Source organism: Choristoneura fumiferana, chromosome 20 (assembly GCF_025370935.1).
Source record: "Choristoneura fumiferana chromosome 20, NRCan_CFum_1, whole genome shotgun sequence".
NCBI lineage: Eukaryota > Metazoa > Arthropoda > Insecta > Lepidoptera > Tortricidae > Choristoneura > Choristoneura fumiferana.
This window is the reverse complement of record NC_133491.1, coordinates 3,490,702-3,509,629: the sequence shown is the minus strand read 5'-3', so window position 1 is coordinate 3,509,629 and position 18,928 is coordinate 3,490,702. Positions and strand designations below refer to the sequence as shown.

At 37.4% G+C, this 18,928-nt stretch overlaps 2 protein-coding genes across 3 annotated transcripts in view; both read right to left on the bottom strand.

Annotated features, from left to right (window-relative positions):
- Window positions 1-10,419, bottom strand: part of LOC141438915 (uncharacterized) — a 48,370-nt gene extending 37,951 nt beyond the window's left edge. The window contains exons 1-3 of one of the 2 annotated variants that reach the window (XM_074102975.1): window positions 10,190-10,419; window positions 8,002-8,151; window positions 6,510-6,595 (exon numbers count right to left, since the gene is read on the bottom strand). In XM_074102975.1, the coding sequence (XP_073959076.1) occupies window positions 6,510-6,558 (49 nt within the window). In that variant the 5' untranslated portion in view covers window positions 6,559-6,595; window positions 8,002-8,151; window positions 10,190-10,419. The remainder of the gene's footprint in view (window positions 1-6,509; window positions 6,596-8,001; window positions 8,152-10,189) is intronic. The other variant, XM_074102974.1, reaches the window with a different exon arrangement.
- Window positions 10,420-12,840: 2,421 nt separating this feature from the next.
- LOC141439374 (polycomb group RING finger protein 3-like) overlaps window positions 12,841-18,928 on the bottom strand; it is a 6,222-nt gene continuing 134 nt past the window's right edge. Inside the window, exons 2-5 of the mRNA XM_074103657.1 lie at window positions 18,733-18,912; window positions 17,020-17,161; window positions 14,911-15,085; window positions 12,841-14,178 (exon numbers count right to left, since the gene is read on the bottom strand). Coding sequence (XP_073959758.1) covers window positions 14,053-14,178; window positions 14,911-15,085; window positions 17,020-17,161; window positions 18,733-18,912 — 623 coding nt within the window. The 3' untranslated portion in view covers window positions 12,841-14,052. The remainder of the gene's footprint in view (window positions 14,179-14,910; window positions 15,086-17,019; window positions 17,162-18,732; window positions 18,913-18,928) is intronic.

The window sequence follows — 18,928 nt, the reverse complement described above, 5'->3', positions numbered from 1 at the left end:
CAATAACCCAAAATGGTATATCCGATCATGTTGAAACCAATTTTCGTTGAAAGTAGTTATTACCTTTCCATATTTTTTTGGACAAACGGTTTACAAGATATTTTCCTAGTTTGGGAGCGATTATTTCCGGAAATCTTCACTTAATTAAAAAAAATCTGTTACGTGTATGGAGTGAATAGGTAAATATTTATTTTTGTAATTTAACTACAAAACTAAATAGCGGCTTTGACATGACATCTGTACTCCAAATTTCATTGATATACATTTTGTAGTTTTCGAGTAAAATGCCTGTGACATACGGACGGACCGACAGACAGACAGACATATAGACGGACTTGACGAAACTATAAAGGTTCCCGTTTTTGCCATTTTGGCTCCGTAACCCCAAAAAATGTGCGCATGGCACGAAATGGTCCTAAAATATGTCCTAAAATCCCACTCCCCTAACAATAAAAGATGAATAAAGAAAGAAAGAAAAGAAGAAGGGCGATTAATTCCATTTAGACAGTCAAAGCCCTTCATGTACCTATCTCTTCACAACAGCAAAAGAAAATTCGTCTAGAGTTCAGCGGAATCCAGGACGACTCGTTCATGTTTGTGTGCCTCGGACAGCACTTTACAGAAAACATTGCTTTGTAATGTGCATGAAAATTTTTAACAATCTGCCGCAGTGCGTACAAGTGCTTCCTCTAAATAAATTTAAAAATAAGTTAGTACAGATACTGTCAGAAATAACATACTATAGTGTAAAGGAGTTTCTCACTTACCCTTAAACTTAACACTAAAAAAATAAATTTATTTTTGCATGCTATAATTAGAAATAGCAGAATAAGCTGCCTATTGTCTCAACGCCACCTAATGATATTTTATGTAACTACTTATTCTTTGCAAATAAATATATGCTATTCTATTCTATTCTTCAGCCACAATTCAGCCTTACCCCAATCAATCCACGCTATACCCAACAATGTTGTCATCAATATAGCTGATAGTCGCCAGTATCTCGAATCTAGTCGGCCGCACTACTTTCACTTTCGGCGTCCCACATTGCCGGCGATCATTCCACTTAGGCGACCTCGCTTGCATCACGCTTATGTCATTGGAATTAAGCATGGACCCGGCGGTTTGTGCCGATTTACGATGCGTTCTGAAGGACGAACTGTTGCAATTGTATCGAGCTTCGCGGAGATAGTAGATTTTTTTAAATTCAAGTCACAAATAACTGTGTAAGGCAGCGTTTCCACCAGAGATGTGCGAGGAATGTTTGTCATGAAACAATACCAACGCTTACTAACAATATAAACGCCCGAGTTGTTCGCAGTGATGGGCGGTGGTGATAATTTCGTCAGATGACCCACATGCTCGTTTTCCTCTCTTTCATAGTAATTTAAAAAAAATAACCTTCCAAACCGGTGCATAAAATGCGTTCAGTGCGCATCGGCGTATTTTGAGCAGCGGTATGGTAGAACCTTAATGCTGTATTCTAAATATCGTGTACTCAACTGCACGAGTCAATGATGCGTTCTCTGACTGAAGGACGATCGTGAGTATTGCAACGTTTGAAAGCCGTCTGGCGAACTTGATTGCGACAGGCGCTCTGAGCTAACTAGGAAGTTAGGCTTTCAAGTTAAAGTTATTTGCAATTACGGAAAATCACAACTCGCAACGCGTCACTTTGAGGCTGTAAGGTTAGCTTTTGCTACCATTTCATTACATACCCATATTTATTGTCTTATGTTAATATTTCGTTTGATGATGGTTTGGTATATTTTTCTTTAAATTGAAGCGGAAATTATTGCAGAAAAACAAGATAAAGTAAAAAAAAAATAGTTAATAAGTTTAAGGGGCTGCTTCACCACCCATTGATTAGTCTTTACTGACGATTAAATGTTATGCCGTCTCCGTCTATTCGAACAAAACAAATAGAGACGGCATCACATTTAACCGTCAGTTAAGACTAATCAATGGGTGGTGAAACAGCCCCTAAATGTTCAATGAAATGTACACTATTAAATTATTGTATTTTTTTTATTGTTATGTTAGCTGTGCCTCGTAATTTCGTTTACGTCCACGTAGGCCATTTATAATAATTATAAGCCTTCTAAAAGTGAAAGAATTTAAATCAATTAAACAGTTTTGAGTTTACCCAAGACAAATAAACACGCAACCAAAATCTTTTCTATTTGTATCATTAATTTTGACTTCCAAAAAGTATTTTTGTGTGATTGATGCATCAATTTATAAAATGAATAAGTATTTAACCAAAAGCATTATTTCTGTTTAGACTACAACCAAAAACAATTACAAGTCCCAAGATTTCTCCAAGCAAATGATGCACAAAAACGCGAATAATAACGTAGGTAATATTAAGATGATATCTGACGTTTCTCACGGTTGCGCAACCGCAACGGCTTCCTTTGCGTATATTTCTAGATCGGTCATGGTCATTTTACTCGTTTTGCATTCATGATTTCAGTTCCACCTAAAATTTTTAACACTTCTACATAATTATTTACAGCTATTCAACAGAAAAGAGACTCGTTGATTTTGGGTATACTCGTATATGAGCAACATATAATTTTTTTTTTATAATTTGAACTATATAAACACTACCAGGCATGATATCCGCCTGGAGAGAGATTTCTCTTATGGTACACAAAGTTGTTTTGAAATGCATTAATCAACCAAATATACATAAAATACGATAGTTTCACAATCAATACAGTATCGAAGAACCCTACAAATAATTTGGGAAGAGGAATAACCCCGCTTCATGGTGGTCTACTATCAAGAGGGAAATGAAAGCGCAGGACCTGTAGCAACTCAGGAAAAAGCGTCCTGGCTCCGCTGTAGAAGACGACCCAATCTCAGGCAGAATGGGATGATATGACTAATTGAACGTCTAAGGCAAAATCATTTTAGATTGTCCACAGAACTACCTTGACTACTTACCATACCTTGACAAGTTGACAACAACCCCGTCGCACGGAACCTCTGCTGACTTTATCAAGTTTTTTTTTGATAAGTGCTGACTGCAACAGGGTTCTACCAAGAGTCAGATACGAATTCGTCAAGGTATAGTATTTATCTAAAAATGCAAGTAGGTAGGGCTCGCTGCGTCCTTATTCGTCCTTCGGGATCTTTCTTACCCAAAAGTTTCATTCAGTCTTTATACTACAACGAAGGTCTGGCTCTCTCAGGCTCTTGGTCTATTTTCACGTTACCATTAAGAAAACGATGCGCTGAACAACGAGTGAGAAAACGGTGCAGAAATCGAATAGAATGCAAAAACTATATTTTTACTACCTCAAAATCTGTTTAAAAACAATGAACCGATTACGCAATTAGACCAACTTTGGCTGGCATTTGTTTATCGCAAGACTGCAGAGATTAATGATACCTAAGAAAGAAGGAAACGTATACAAAGTAAATAACTATTTAGCAATGTGTATTACGAAACAAGTTCTCAGCCTCGCCCCTTTTCTATTAGCGTCCAAGTTTTAGGGGGGGAAACTAGCTATCAATAGGCTAGATTTCTAAACATATATCATTTCACTATTGTTTACCCGCGGCTTCGCAAGCGTAAAATATTCAATCCGGTACTTACGATTGAAATTCTACCTCGCCGTAGCGCCTCGGGTGGCTATATGAACGCCTTTTTTTATGGTCTTGTTGTACAATCTACTATTTTTTACCCAGAAATCTACCCAATTTTTTCCCGTGTAACTTGCACGCCGTCAATACGTGTATCAGCAATCAAGTCATCAACATGACAAATTTTCATACAACTGACACCACAGACATACGACTGTTCCCATGGGTAATCTCTAAACAAAGACGAGATATTCAAGTCACCATAATGGAGGTAATTCGTAATACCGAAACAAATGACACGCGCACTTATAATAACAAAAGATACACGTACATGATGCAAAGAAAAATAACGCATTTACCTACGAATAATAATTCTTTATTATTCGTAGACATTTACATAACAAATTGCACCGTTAGTGTAACGCTGGAGATTGATTCAGAACGGATATTTAGAATAGGATTTATGCCAATCTAGGTTACTATATGACTTTCCAGATTACAGTTGGCTCTTTTTTCGCTCTTTTTTCTTTGAGTCAGTCTCGCATGTTATTTTATGCGGCAGTTACGTTTATCAGAAGCGAAAAATGTACATTTGCAAGAACATGAGTAAAAGCAAACGAGACCTGTCAGTCTGTCAAATGTACATTTTAGACTGAACTGTGCCGACAATGTTTTCAAAAATCGACGCATCTTATTGTTATGATCATCATTATCACATCATCACGTCCACTGCTGGACATAGGCCTTCTCCATTAAACCTCCTTCATTCACCATGAACCTGCGGCTTTAATCAGGCCATCCGTCCATCTCATTGGTGGACGTCCAACGCTGCTCTTGCCGATCCGCGGTCTCCATTCGTGAACTTTTCGATGCCAAAACGGCCATTATTTCTTCGTGATATATGGCCTGCCCATTGCCACTTCAACGAGCTAATTCGCTTGGCTATGTCGGCGACTCTCGTTCCCGCATCCCGTAGAGAAACACTGAGCATAGCCTCTCTCCATCATTAGAGAGCCCGGGTTAGATCCGAGTTGGCGAGTTAGCTGCGTATACCTATAGCGCCGAAGACGCCCTATTATTATTGTACGAGTGTACAATATGGCGTTTTTGGCGCTATACGCAGCTAACTCGTTGCACGCTCGCCTCGCTTTCAACTCGCCCGCAAATCGCAAGTGATAAGGCACTAAGTGCTTGTCATAGCCTAAATTGAATAAAGATATTTTGACTTTGAGATAATGATGTGGCCTCGTTCAGGGAGAGGTTAAAGAAATTATGGCTTGGCACTGACACCTGAGGCCAGACTGTGTCCACTTTTATAGTATGTTTTATTTTGGATTTAATATAAATAACTTTGATTTATTTTCTTTCTCTTTTGAGTATTTCTATTTTTTCTCTTTACCGCACGTAATTTTAACGTCTGCTTATCCTCTATATAATAAACTAGCTTTTGCTCGCGGCTTCACCTGCGTGGAATTCGGTTATCGCGCGCTGTTCCCTCGGGAAATGTGAATTTTTCCGGGATAAAAAGTAGCCTATGTCACTCTCTCGCCCATAAACTATCTCTATGCCAAAAATCACGTCGATCCATCACTCCGTTTCTAAGTGAAAGACGGACAAACATACAAACGCACAAACATACATAAAACACACTTTATGTGTAAGTATGGATTGTCTTCTCTTAACTAGGTAAGCTGGAAGAGATCCCTTTTTAGGGATAAGCTCGCCTTTATTCTTATCTGTGTATTTGTATTTTTATTTTTATGTGCAATAAAGAGTCCATACATACATGATGTTAATTATGAGGGAGAATCGAGAAAGTTTAAAGCATATTAATTGGTATTAAAACACACGAACATCGAACGAGTCGGAGAGAATGCCGCCGTATAACACCGTTTTTGCGAGTCTAATTCTGGACACTGTTGTAAAGATATTTCGGAATCACTGACTAATAACGCTCGCGCGTGGGTTTGCTCCATAAAAAGAGTTTCGCAGATGTCTATGCTTTGTGACAAACAAACTGCGTGCATGTGGAATTAAAATGTATACACCGTGTTTTTATAATGTTAACTTTGGCAGACGGCTGAGTTCATTGATAGGAACTACCTGGTAATTAACTTATTGGCCAAATAAAATAAAAAATCGGCAGATTAGCCCATAAGTAGGCAAATTAAGTAAAAAGTATTTGCTAGCAGATGAAACGCGAAGCAAGATCTAAAGCCCAAAGCACAGACGAGGATTACATGTGAGAAATATCGCTTCCCATTAATCCCCCACCCAGTGCCAAGGTTTCTTATAGGCAGATCATATTTCTGACACTTTTGGGTAATAATAATAAATAATTGTGAGGTGTGCATTGACATAGCTATGTATGTATGTACAGTCAAGTGTAAAAATATGAACTTATTCAAAGTTTGAGAAATAAGTACCACAGAGTTTTGAGTGGTTCCAATAGATAATTATTTTTGCACTTGACTGTACCTATAGCCACTATAAGGCTATGTAATATTCATTGTGTATGTTAGCTGGTATGGTGTGTGTGAAGTTCCCAATCCGCACTGGGCCCGCGTGGGAACTACGGCCCAAGCCCTCTCATTCTGAGAGGAGGCCTGTGCCCAGCAGTGGGACGTAAATAGGCTGGGATGGATAGGATGGATGGATGTTAGCTATAAGGAACCCTTTTGAGTACCATTATAACCGTTGTACTGCAATGATGCACTCAACCTCCTCTTAGCCTCATACCTCATTGTACTTAGGCTAAATCTAAATATTTTCAACCGATTTTCACCCATAAACCCAGTACATGTCCGAATAGGAATGTACTAGAAATACCTAGGAGTACCCAATAGGAACTGTTAAACATGGTAGTGATATTCAACATTGAAGACATAAAGAAGAAGAATAAAAGGACATCTTACCGGAGTGCGAGATGGCTGCATCCTCTCGTTCTGTCTGTGTCAACCCCATGGTTGGTAGAGCGCAAGCTTCATCACTGGGAACAGAACTCTAGATTAGAAATAAAGGCCGCCTTACACATGCTCATTACTAGCATTCTAATAAGCATGCTTATAAGGCAGTTGTCTCACCGCCGGCGAGGAAACGATTGGCTATCGACTATTTTCTCGCTCAAGAAACGAACAAAAGATATAAGATCCTGTGTGAGTAAAAAAGACATATATATTAATAGTTGATCGCTGGCGGTTCACACTGCCGGCGAGAACTCGCTCTTACATCTTTTGTCGCAGCGACAAGAGCTATAAAACTCGCTGAGCTATAAAACTAGCTCAGCGATACTCGCTCAGCGCTATTAGCTTGGCAGCCGCCCGGCTCGAGCGAGTGGAGCGAGTAATCGCCCGTCGTGCTCGAACACTCGCTTTTCACTGCTCGCCCACTCGTTTCTAGTTACTCGCTCTGCTCGCTTCTCGCTCATCGTCGGCGGTGGGACAAGTGCCAAAGCATGCTAGTACCTGAAGTACCAGTTTGCCACTAAATAAGCATGCTTAATAGTAGCATGTATCCTATACACACATGCCAGTAGGTAGCATGCTTTTGTGCTAGTAACAAGCATGTGTAACAGTAGCTTAAGGTTTTTTTATGAGTAAGAATATCAAGCAATGGTTTGATGGGTTTTATCTAGTTTTTTTTTTCCTGTTATTGTTGAGGCTTTGAATACTCCAGGTGATCATGTCAGCCTCATGGGTGCTAGCTCGTTTTCCACTACGCAAGGGACATATTATAAAAGTGGTATATGCAAATGGCTTTGTCAGATGCTAGCTCTGAGAGCCAACTATTGACCAGGGCATTATGCATGGGGCCCAAACCCCCAAGAACTCTTCTCCTCATGTCTGTGTTATCTAGTTTTATAAAAGGTTCAAAAGGCGCTAAATCGGATTTAACGTCTCTTTAGTGGTAAAAGTAAATGCGCAAAGTTACCCCCACTATGTCGCTCAATGCCCAAAAAGCTAAATTGAGCAAATACATTATGATTTTGGTTATTATAACAGCCTCCCACACTGTCTGCTGGAAGAACATTCAACAACATCAACTAGGCATATCCTAATTAAACCTAATAACATCATGTGTGCAATCCGCGAGACACTAACTTTATAATATGTATTTTTACAAGCTTTCATTTATCTTCACCTTGTATATTTGCTTGTTTGCTTCAAATGTTAAGTTCATTTTGATCTACTTTCAGTAGCCAGAATCAAAATTTTTCCTTGGAGTCAGAATGCAAAATATTAGTATAGGTTGGAATCCAATGTTGGGTGACCATGCAAGTATAGTCAGCAAAAAAAGCTTGCATAAAAAAATGGTTTTGCATTTGGGCCTTCAAATCTAATGGCAGCAGGATTATAGTATGGCACAGTTCAGTTTCTAGTTCCCGCATACAAGAAATTACATTCTCACCTAAGCAACCTGTCTCTGTAGCACAGCACCGTCCTGCGCTCGTCGCGGAGCCCGATGGAGAATGTGGCGAGCTCTGGCCGGCCGAATTCCTCCACGCAGCGGTGAATCAGGAAACGCCTGTAATTGCTCACCGGCGGGAACACTAGCACACTGCAACAATTGAGTTGATAGCATAGGGTTTAAAAGTAAAGGTTTATTTTTAGTTCTTCTATATTATGATCTATAGTATATAACAGACATTTTCAATGTGTATACTGCATCTATATCATCATAACTTACTATTTGGAAACAATTGGGATGTCCCAATTTTTGACAACATATAATAAATCGAAAACCATTTGGAAAATAGGCTTTGTGAAGCGTTTTCAGAAATCAGATTCCAAAAATGTGATAAACTGAATTAAATAAACAAAATTTAAGTAATGACCCTCATTTGAACCCTGCAGTGTCTCTTCACAAAGGCAGTTATAAAGCAGGACTCTTAAGCAAATTGACAGTTTGAAATGTTGCTGTCCTGCTTATAATAGCAAAGAGTGACAAAGATAGAACTATAATCACATGATGGGCATGCATGATGGCTTTAAACAGTTGTCATTTATCGTAAAGTCCAAAATGTATATGAGTATTTCCAATCTATTTTACAAATTAAATTATTAAATTACTATGTTACAAGTAAATACAAAAGAATTTAAATATCAGATTTAAATAAAAATATCATAAACATAGGAATAATCAAAGCTAAAAGAAGAGAAATAAATAAAACTATTTGTCATGGTTCATTTAGGACCCTAAGCCGTGCTTGAATTATTGTCAAATTGTAATGCCACAGATTATGTTATGTACAACCTGATTTTTTTCTAGGCAATGGAATGTGGCTGTCTCACTGTGACGTCATCCAGCGTATTTCGTAAAAAAAATATAAAAAAATTAAATACTCATCCAAATTCAAAAACAATGAAAAGGGTATCATTTAATATCCTATTCTTTCCAAACATAAAATAAAAACTATTGGTTATTTTTTTTGGTGCATCCCAATTCTAAAAGAGGAATTCACATCCATTGTGCATTATTAAAATTTATGATAAAATTTAAATATGAGGATTACTTGAAATAATAATATAGGTATGAATGATACCCACTCAAATCTAATAACATGTATAAATACATATAATGAGTGTACCTAAGTAAATAAAACTTAAAAACTAGTTACAAAATAAATACATCTATAATAAATTTAAACTACTAAGTACTTTAATTGTTTTGTTTGTCAATTTGCTTGAAAATTCCTATCACTTGTAATGTACGCTCGCTCAAGCAACAAAAAATGTTATTTCTTTATAAGTGGAAACTGCTTTGGCTTATGTATTAGCTAAGTTATTTTTATTTTATTTTATCTATATTCCCAAATAAATAAATTATTGGACTTTTCTCAACCCTGGTACAGGATTAAGTTTTTAAAATGATGGACACCCAAACATTATAGATCTTTAGATCAGATCTTATGTGCCAGATATGTTTGCTGTTTTCCAAAGTATTGATATAAAAACTAAATGTCTTTTAGACTGTAAAAGAATTTAGTAAATTAAGTGGCAGGTGCTAGCACAGCACAGATCAGATTAAACTAATTAGAAGTTCCCCAATTGATCCCATCCATGACCCCAATCCAGAGTATTCTTGTTGTTAATTGGAGCATGGCAGATATTTTTAGAAACAACAAACAGAGAAAACTAAACTCAAGAATTAGCAGCCAGTGATTAAATTTTTAAAATAACTTAAACATCCAAGAAAAATATTAAATTAGTGATGGAAAATATTTTTATGTCCAGTAAAATGCATTGTGAGCTACAGGAGGCAATTTCATAGTATAATAATAATTAAAGTTAGCGTGCTTGCACGGAAACGTGGATGATGATCCGAGCAATTTTATCGACCATTTATGAATATTAATAACGTCCGCCCGCCGGTTACGCTCCATATAATCCGCGACCTACGTACATCTTCTTTGACTCGCTTTAACCTTGAAAATAATAACCGAAGAACGAAACGTACACACATAGAACGGATTTAAAAAGCAAACACCTCAATTTAACCACACTAACAGACACCTTATAGTCATTAAATACCAGCGCGATATAGAAAACAGCTCGCTAAATGTGCAGAAAATAACAATAAAGTTAAAATTGTTTACCTGTCAACTCTTTTTTCGGCTATAAAACATTTTAGATCGTCTTTTACATCGTCGACAAAATTATCGTCTGCTAGGCTCAGGAACCTGTCCACTGTTTTGGCACCCAGTTTGACGGTGGCTTGTTTGTTCTAACGAAAATAAAATTAATGATCTAATTCACGTGCCAAACGGGAAAAATCAGCCGACCATTTTCAATTTTTTGTTTGTTTGATAACTTTTTAAATTGCCTCCCGCTGATGCGAAGCAATAGAATAGGCCATTCAGCCTTGTCAGTTCGCGCTAGTGATGTGCTTAGTTACGGTTTTCATGCAATCGATTAGAAAGACGATGAAATCGAATAAGAATTTGAATTGAGCGAGGCATTTCGATTGATTGGGTTAATTTATTTAACAAACAAGCCAAACGTTAATTGCCAGTTTAGATTTAAAATTGCAAATTAAATGAATTCTCGCGTGTGGCTAGTATTTTATTATTTTTTATCAAAAGAAAAGAAGATTTTAGTCTTTAACAAGAGACATTTCTTCACGTTAAACTACAATATTTTCATCCATGCGACACATACATGTTATCAAGCAAATCCCGCCCCCCCTTCTCCTCCTCTTCCACTAGTCCACTTGCTTAGTTAACAAACACCCGTTGCGAAACGAATGTGTGCTTAGATGTTAGATAATGAACTCGTTATACTGTGGATCAAAACGCGTTAGCATTTGTTTGTATGGTCTCGTTAATTTATTTATTTGTTAACAAAAAATTACAGCATTACAGTTGAAACACCAATCCACTGTAAAATTCAAATTATCATTATACAAATAACTTTTACAAAAAATGGAACTGACTTCAAAAACCTTGAAAATAATTTGCTACTAGTTTGAAGTCGGTGCCTCAGCACGAGCCAGCATGAGTGGAACTATAGTCGTCTACCTCACCTACACTATATAAGTATTGAGTTTCAATCACTCCTGCTGGCTCGTGCTGACCTGAGGCACCGACTTCAAAGTAGTAGAAAATTATTTTGAAGGTTTTTGTAGTCGGTTCCATTTTTTGTTAAAAAACTTTTTCATAGTTTTTAGTTATTTGTAGCCAAAGTGCATCTCACAACGATTCCATTAAGCTCAAACACGGCATATTTACATAATTTTATAACAGAGTACCGGTACCTACGGTCTTCTTTATCAGGGTCCAGTTCACCAAATGATACTTTCTGAATGTAAATACTTGACTTGGTATTAAAAATGCCAAAATCGCTATAGGTGTGCTTTAAAAATGCGAAGGTTGCCCTCGATTTCTCTAAGATCCCATCATCAGATCCTGACTTGGTGTCAATGGGACCACCTCGGAAGTATGTCCATTAGAACTAAAAAATAATTTTGAAATTCGGCTCACAATTGGCGGAATTATCGCGTAACAAACACAAAAAAAACATACACCCGAATTGAGAACCTCCTTTTTCCTCCTTAACATTTAAAATAAACAAAATTACATACAAAAAAATAATAATAATAATAGTTGGACTTGTGCTTTATGTGGAAAAGGAGGAAAGGAGGATGGGTTACGAGTATACATACTACGTACATTACGAGTATATGTGTCCACACAACACACGTAGCTGTGGTGCAAGGTAAAAATATTGTAGTTTATTGATATGGACCTGACTATTTCCATTATCATGTCAAACTGCTCGAGCGGACCTTTGGATAAAAGTAAAATAAAGGCAGTGAAGGCCAGTAGTTATTATTATAACCAGGATTAATTTCATAAATAAAACTTGTTTGAACTTTATGAAACTAAATATATTTCAATTAATCCCTTAAAATTAATAAATCATTTACTTAATTAAATCAAATATAAGAACGAAGAATTAAATTAATCTAATCAATTTCAAGTCAAATTAAGAGTGAAACCAAACCAATAATAAGAGGCTAAGACTGAATATACTCAAATCTAAGACATGCGCAAACTGTACGCATCAGTAAAAGAAAAATGAAACTCAATATAAAAGTCAACAACTTAAAATAAAAACAATATACAGCTTTGTCTATTACATAAAATTAAATTCATTCTAAATTACAATAATGTTTGTAAGAAAAATAATCTTTTTTTTAAATAACTACATACAATTTTGCCCTACTGTACAGTTACTTACTTACTCGTAAATCTGTATGTATGCGGGGTAACACAATTGAGGCTTTGACACATTTCTCAGGTATTCTTCAAGTCTTCGGCAAATTAACGCTAACCATAGATATGTCAATAATCTAAAATTATCTTTATTCATTTTAATTTCATTTTGCAAAAAGTAAGATACTTTAAATTGCAAATTAATTATAATTGTACCCAATAGAATAATTTTAGTTTTGTTTCTAATAGTACAAATTTTATTTCTAGTTTTTTTTTGAAAGATAGTTGCATGATTCCTGACCAAATGTTATTCTTCAGTACATTAAAAGTCAAGCCTACAATGCGTTTTTTTTACAGATGTCTTTTTTTTCTAGCAAAGACGTTTAACGTCAAATCTGGAATCACGCTGCAACCCTTTGGACAACAATAACATTAAACTAACTAGACCCGTAGTAACAGACTATACTCGATTGATACCACAATCATTACTCAAAAATTTCATTAACCCAAGGCACCCCCTAGCTTTTGTTAAAAAAAAAAAAAACAAATTGGAAACCACAAAATATTAACAATTTAGCACGTCGCGAGGACAGTGTAAGCTGCGTCTAATAGTCTCCATAGGTAGACTCTGGCCAACGATAGCTGTCCACGCATTTTTTACGAAACTTTAATCTGGTATCATTTTTGAGACTGTAAAAATTTACATATTGTCATTCTAAACCGGCTTAGATAATTTTGATATTTCTGGTTTAAATAAATTAATTATTTTTTGTTTAATTCAACCTCCTACCATTCTCAAAATGGAAAATTTTATAAGATTATGTCATATAGGATAATGCCAATCTGGTCAAAATGGTCCAAAAATTGATGCGTCTGGACTGTACGTAAATGGGCACTGACAAAGGTTATAAAATTTACCAAGGGAGTACTAAAGTGCATCATCAACTTTCACACATTACTATAATGAATGTTGATGCAGCTTGAAGTCTCGAGTATAATTTAATATCTAGAAAATTTAAATAAATATCTAAGTATCAACATCGTTTAATCAGTGTACAGCAAGTGTTGTCAGCCTCATTTTTTTAAATTTGCCGCGGTTTGTCTGGGACAGCTTTCGTTGGCCAGAGTCTACTGTACTTTCCCCTAAGAACTGTGAAATCACATAACTGCATATGCACTCACATTTTTTCGCTATAACTGGTCCCAATAGTTTTATAATTTGAGAGTTGCATGAATAACAATGATTTAAAAAAATCTGTCTTAAAAGCCAACATCAAGTTTTTTGGACAAACGTGCAAACGCACCTTTAGCGGCAACACTAAGGCGCAACAAGCTATTAGCTAGTGATGTGTCAAATCGACTAGAGTTGTTTCAAGTTGGATTCATCCTAAGGATGGAGTTTATCCTGGGATTACATAAGATAATCAAGCGTGTAAGCGAAAGAGCGAGACCAGGACGCCGAATAGGTTTTTGACATAACCCGATAAATAAGCCCGACCAAAAGCAGTCGTATTTCGCTGCTTGAGATAAATAAAAATAAGACATCTGTGCTAGTGTAGAATTGTATTATCTGTTGTTGTCAAGATATCTTGAGTTCAATTCGTTACGTGAGTCTCAACTCCAGTCTTGCCGTGTCTTATTCAACCACAACATTAGCAGAATCATCAAAAACCTGATGGAGCCAGTTGTGCCCGTATCTAGTCTACCAATGTGGTCTCAATCTAAGTATAGCGTTACTCCGGGTCTCAGAGATCTATCTTAGGCCGGTATTGCAGCCGCAGCGGGGGGTCGCGAAAACGCCAGCGCGTCACGTAAACGAATTTGAGAGTGTGATCCTTGCCTAGGAGCTCGTCGTTGCATAGAATGTCAATCTGGAAATAAGATAATAAATCTTTATTACATACTATAAAATAAAGTCGCTTCCCGCCGCTTCTACGCTTAGATTTTTTTAACTAAGCGAAGAATTTCACCATCAGTTAAATGGGCGTTTAAAAAAAAAGTGTACCCTTCCTTTTATTTTTTTGAAGTTTTGGAAAAATATGGTTTTTCCTACTCAGAATCAAGAGCACAATCGATTCAGATGTTTAAAATTTTTGATCTAAATAATGTCTTGAGAATAGAACATAATAAAGGTACAATTTCAAGACGGGCCGCAGGCGGCACTGCGGCTGAACGTAGTGCATTCTGTCGCTTATATTCCAAGCGCGGCGATACTTCGCGGCTGCATAACCTGCCGTCTTAGTCACTCCCGTACCTTCGCGTGAGACACAACGTGTGAACGCTGTGCGATTCGCGACACCTCTGGTACTGTAGCCTGCGGTCGCCGCGTGTCGCGGCCAGGCTGCAGGCCGCAGTGTAGCCGCGCTCGGAATGACTTTCATAGAGATTCATACAAACCAGTCGTGTCACTTGCAGGCTGCGGTCTGCAGCATGTCTTGGATTTTTTTCTTGTTTCTTTATTTTATTTCATGTCATGTTTGAGAAAATCAGCCTCGGCCGGAACGTGGGATTGCCGGCCTCGCATCCCTATAGTCTATAACTGGTTGACTGGCAACCCCCTACTTCCCGGCCTTTACAGTAATGTACTATAATAGTATACTCACTTCCCTATATTTCTCCATGCCGTTAAGTACTTTCTTAGCGACGAATTTCTTGAGGTGTGTGATGGTCGCCTGCGCCGAGCAGCGAATAAAGCTCCTCTTGAGCGTGCGCAGCGACGTCGATATGCACTCCAGGCACACGTTCACCTGGAATTTAGAAATAGTTTCATCATATTTGCTCGTCAGCAGTGTTGTAGCATGCAGGCTAACTTGGTTGCAACCCCCTGAATGATACCTAAGGGCTTTTTTGCGTATTACCCCTAAGGGCGTAATGAGTTGTTGAGTGTATCTACAACTGCTAGGCGCGCAGCTCCTGAGCTGAGCAGCAGTCCCTGCCACCCCCTACCCCTGCACCTCAGGCAATTTTATTTTATCTATTTTATCATCACTACTAGTTAGTTTGCTTATATGTATGATTACGACAATGCCAACAGTGATACAGTACCCGCCATAAAGATTGCACATCAGTCTTTGGAAAGAGACTCGGCTAATTTCGGCTTTGTAGTGTTGTCACACACTATTTATGTGACGTTTGTCAGTCGTTGTACAGGTGCAATAGAGTATGGACGCATTTAGATGAAAATATATAATAAAGAGTTGTTAAAACCCCCCAAAACTTTAAATTGTATATGACATCTTTAGGAAAAAGAGGGAACTACCCTTTTTTAGTAGTTCAGCTCAACAGCTCTCTATAGATACCCGAAGTTGACATGTAGGTACTGTATTAGATATAACGTACAGTCAAGGGCAAAGATATCGACACGGCCAAAGTTGCAAAAATATGTATACACGGCCTTAACGTTAAGTACATAAAGTAGTTATACATATTTTTGAAACTTTGGCCGTGTCGATATCTTTGCCCTTGACTGTACTATCTTTTGCCCGCGGGTTTCTCTGCCAAGAATCCGTTTATGGCTGTGGCGTGGCACTATGCAATTTTTGGGATAAAAACTATCCCATGTATGCCCTTACCGAGAACTCTTAAAACTACATATCTGCATACCTTATTCCATCTAAATCGGTCCAGGGGTATTAGCGTATATTGGGTAACAGACAGACAATACTACCGCATTTATAATAAGGAGGATTTGAACCAAAATACTAAGTTTAATTTATTAATGGGTTACTCTATTATGGTTCCACTTCCACATATACGTTATAGTTACAGCAATGATCATTATTCTTAATGTTAATGGTTTAACAGGACAAATGAAGTTAATTTCTCTGAGACACCAGCCGCCTGAATTTTACTATTTAAAACATAATCAACTAACGGACATCACAAATAAAGTGGTGTATTTACATACTAAACCAGCGGTTCTCAACCTCTTTGGCTGGCGACACAAACTATAAATAAATAGTTTTGAAGCCCGTGACCCTAAAAGACCATTTAAATTGACTTCATTCATATTAAAATATTGAAAAACAACTATTTTTTACGACATATTTTATTCAGAGAATTCTCTCTCGACCCATTCCAATGCCGCCCGCTAGCCGATTTCGGTCGCGACCCGAGTTTAAGAAACGCTGTACTAAACTACTGTTTAGTACTGCTGTTAAACTACTGTTTAGTACTGGGTACTCCTGGACAACTTACTAACAGACAAACACCATTAGGGCCAACGCTAGCTGGCGCGGGTGTGCAGTTAGCGCTGCTCATAGTATTTTTCAATAGGTTTCCACCCGCTACGTGCAAACCGCGTCAGCTAGCGTACGCCCTAAGAGATTTGAAATTTCGCAGACACACATGCATACCACATATAACCAAAAAAATAAACCAATAACCAGGAAACCAACAAAGAATCTTGCAAAGAAGTAGCCTACTTATTGGTCTTCCACAGGGCCATGGTAGCAGAAGCAGTCACGAAAGTGGGGAGCAGATGACGTCAAATGACCCCCTTTAAAAATAGGAGGGGCTGTGAACTTTTTAATTTCACTACACAAAGCCAATTTCTCTATTGTCAGATAGAACAGAGCAGAATACCTATTATTGAATACCTTATTATGAAAAGCTGTCTCCGCAACTCCATTGTGGAGTACTTTTATGCTCCATGAATCGTGGGGCATAACCTTTAAAAGTATAAGTGACATTTCCCTCCAAATAATACTTACCTGTTCATCTTCCGATGGCTGTCAGTATTATCGGGCTGCTCGGGCTCCTCCCCAGTCCCAGACTTGTCCGTGGCGAGCGCCGCGTCCTTGGGACAGGGCAGGCCTCGCACGCGGTAGAAGTCACGTTCGCGTTTGAGCTCATCTGGAGTCACATAAAATGGTCCATTAATTAAAACTTAACCCGCTTGCTTGTTGCCTCACTCATAAAAAAAAATTGAGATCTTGCTTCTGCTGCCCTGTCAATTGTTAAAATAACTGAAAGTCTCTTTAAGGAAAGACACTTTGTACATCTAATTCTCTTAAATTGAACTAAAATAATTATTATGCAAGAATTGTGTTCAAGGAGTTCCACCTCGACACTGTAAGAACACACACTACATCACACAAACACATCTATCACCCCCACCACACTTTAGAGCAATACAATTGTTCACCATGGTACCAAATGTTAGACCCACATCTGGCATCCGGTAGCATGGTGAATGGATGTGTTGCTCTGAAGATGAGCTCTAGTTGAGGTTATGTAGTGTGGTGGTGGTGATGGATGGGTTGTGTGATTTGTGTGTTTCTTACAGTGTGGAGGTGGAGGAACTGCATGAACACACATTTTCTGCAAGTTTCTTGCTATTCTTCAAGGTGCGCTGGTGAGCAAAGTATTGTAATAGTCATTGAAAGGACCTCTGCAAAAGTGAACCCTAATTCAATAAATTTAATTTTGAATTTCCTTTTTACTGTTAAATAATGATTTTTATATCAGAAAAATAATAATAATTAATTAATAAAATAGTTATCTCAAGTGCCCTAAATTTCAATCAGTTATCTTACTGTCACTCAATCCTGGAATACACCAGCGCAATGACAACTAAGTAGCACCAATTTTTAATTCTAGTACAATCAAGGGCAAAGATATTGCCATGGCCAAAGTTACAAAAATATGTATACACGACTTTATGCACTGATCATTAAGGCTGTGTATACATATTTATTGCAACTTTGGCCGTGTTGATATCTTTGCCCTGACTGTACCATAGCTAGCAGCTGTGTTTATGTTCCACAAAGGGTGCACAAAAAGGCCATATAATATTACAGACTTTAAAAAAAAAAAATTGTACTAGAGAAAGTTTGGCAGTGGTTTAATCACAATTATTAAATAAATAATCCATTATCATGTGATGCAATGCTAATAAACAATTCATTAGAAACATTTTAATGGCCAAAACAGGCATGAATGGAGTAGTGCTTGAATTTGTATTTCCCCAACTTTGTTTTATTTAATTTTTACATTTTACTTAATTAGATTAAACAGCAAATAGTCATTATCAAAAAATGCTGTTTGCAACCACAGTTGCTGATTTGGGACCATTTCATGATATGCACATTTTCATTCCATTTTTAGTTTATTTTTTTACTCATGTCATCCCACTAGTAATATTATAGATGCAAAAGTTTGTAAGTCTGTTTGTTTGGTACCATTTCATGTCTAAACCGCTGAACTGATTTAGATTAAATTTGGTATACAGATAGTTCAAGTCCCGAAGGACATAGGATAGTTTTTATCCCAGAAAATGTGGTTCCAATGGGACAGTGATAAACAAATTCTATGCAGACAGAGTTGCAGGCAACAGCTAGACATGAATAAAAGTCTTCTTTATCTCTATCTTTAATTCCAAATGGTTAAAATATGCCTGTACTGTAGAAATAAAAAATACTTACTGTCTTGTAGGTCCGGTACCAATTTGTATACTATGTCTTGCATTGTGCGGTCGAAACTGATGTACTGTAGCGGATGTGACTGATGGATCACAATATCGCATGTTGGACATGTGTTGTTTCTTTCTAAATGCTTTACCAGACAGCTTTTACAACTGAAAGTCACAAATGAAATCGCAATATCTCATTTTTTGACCGG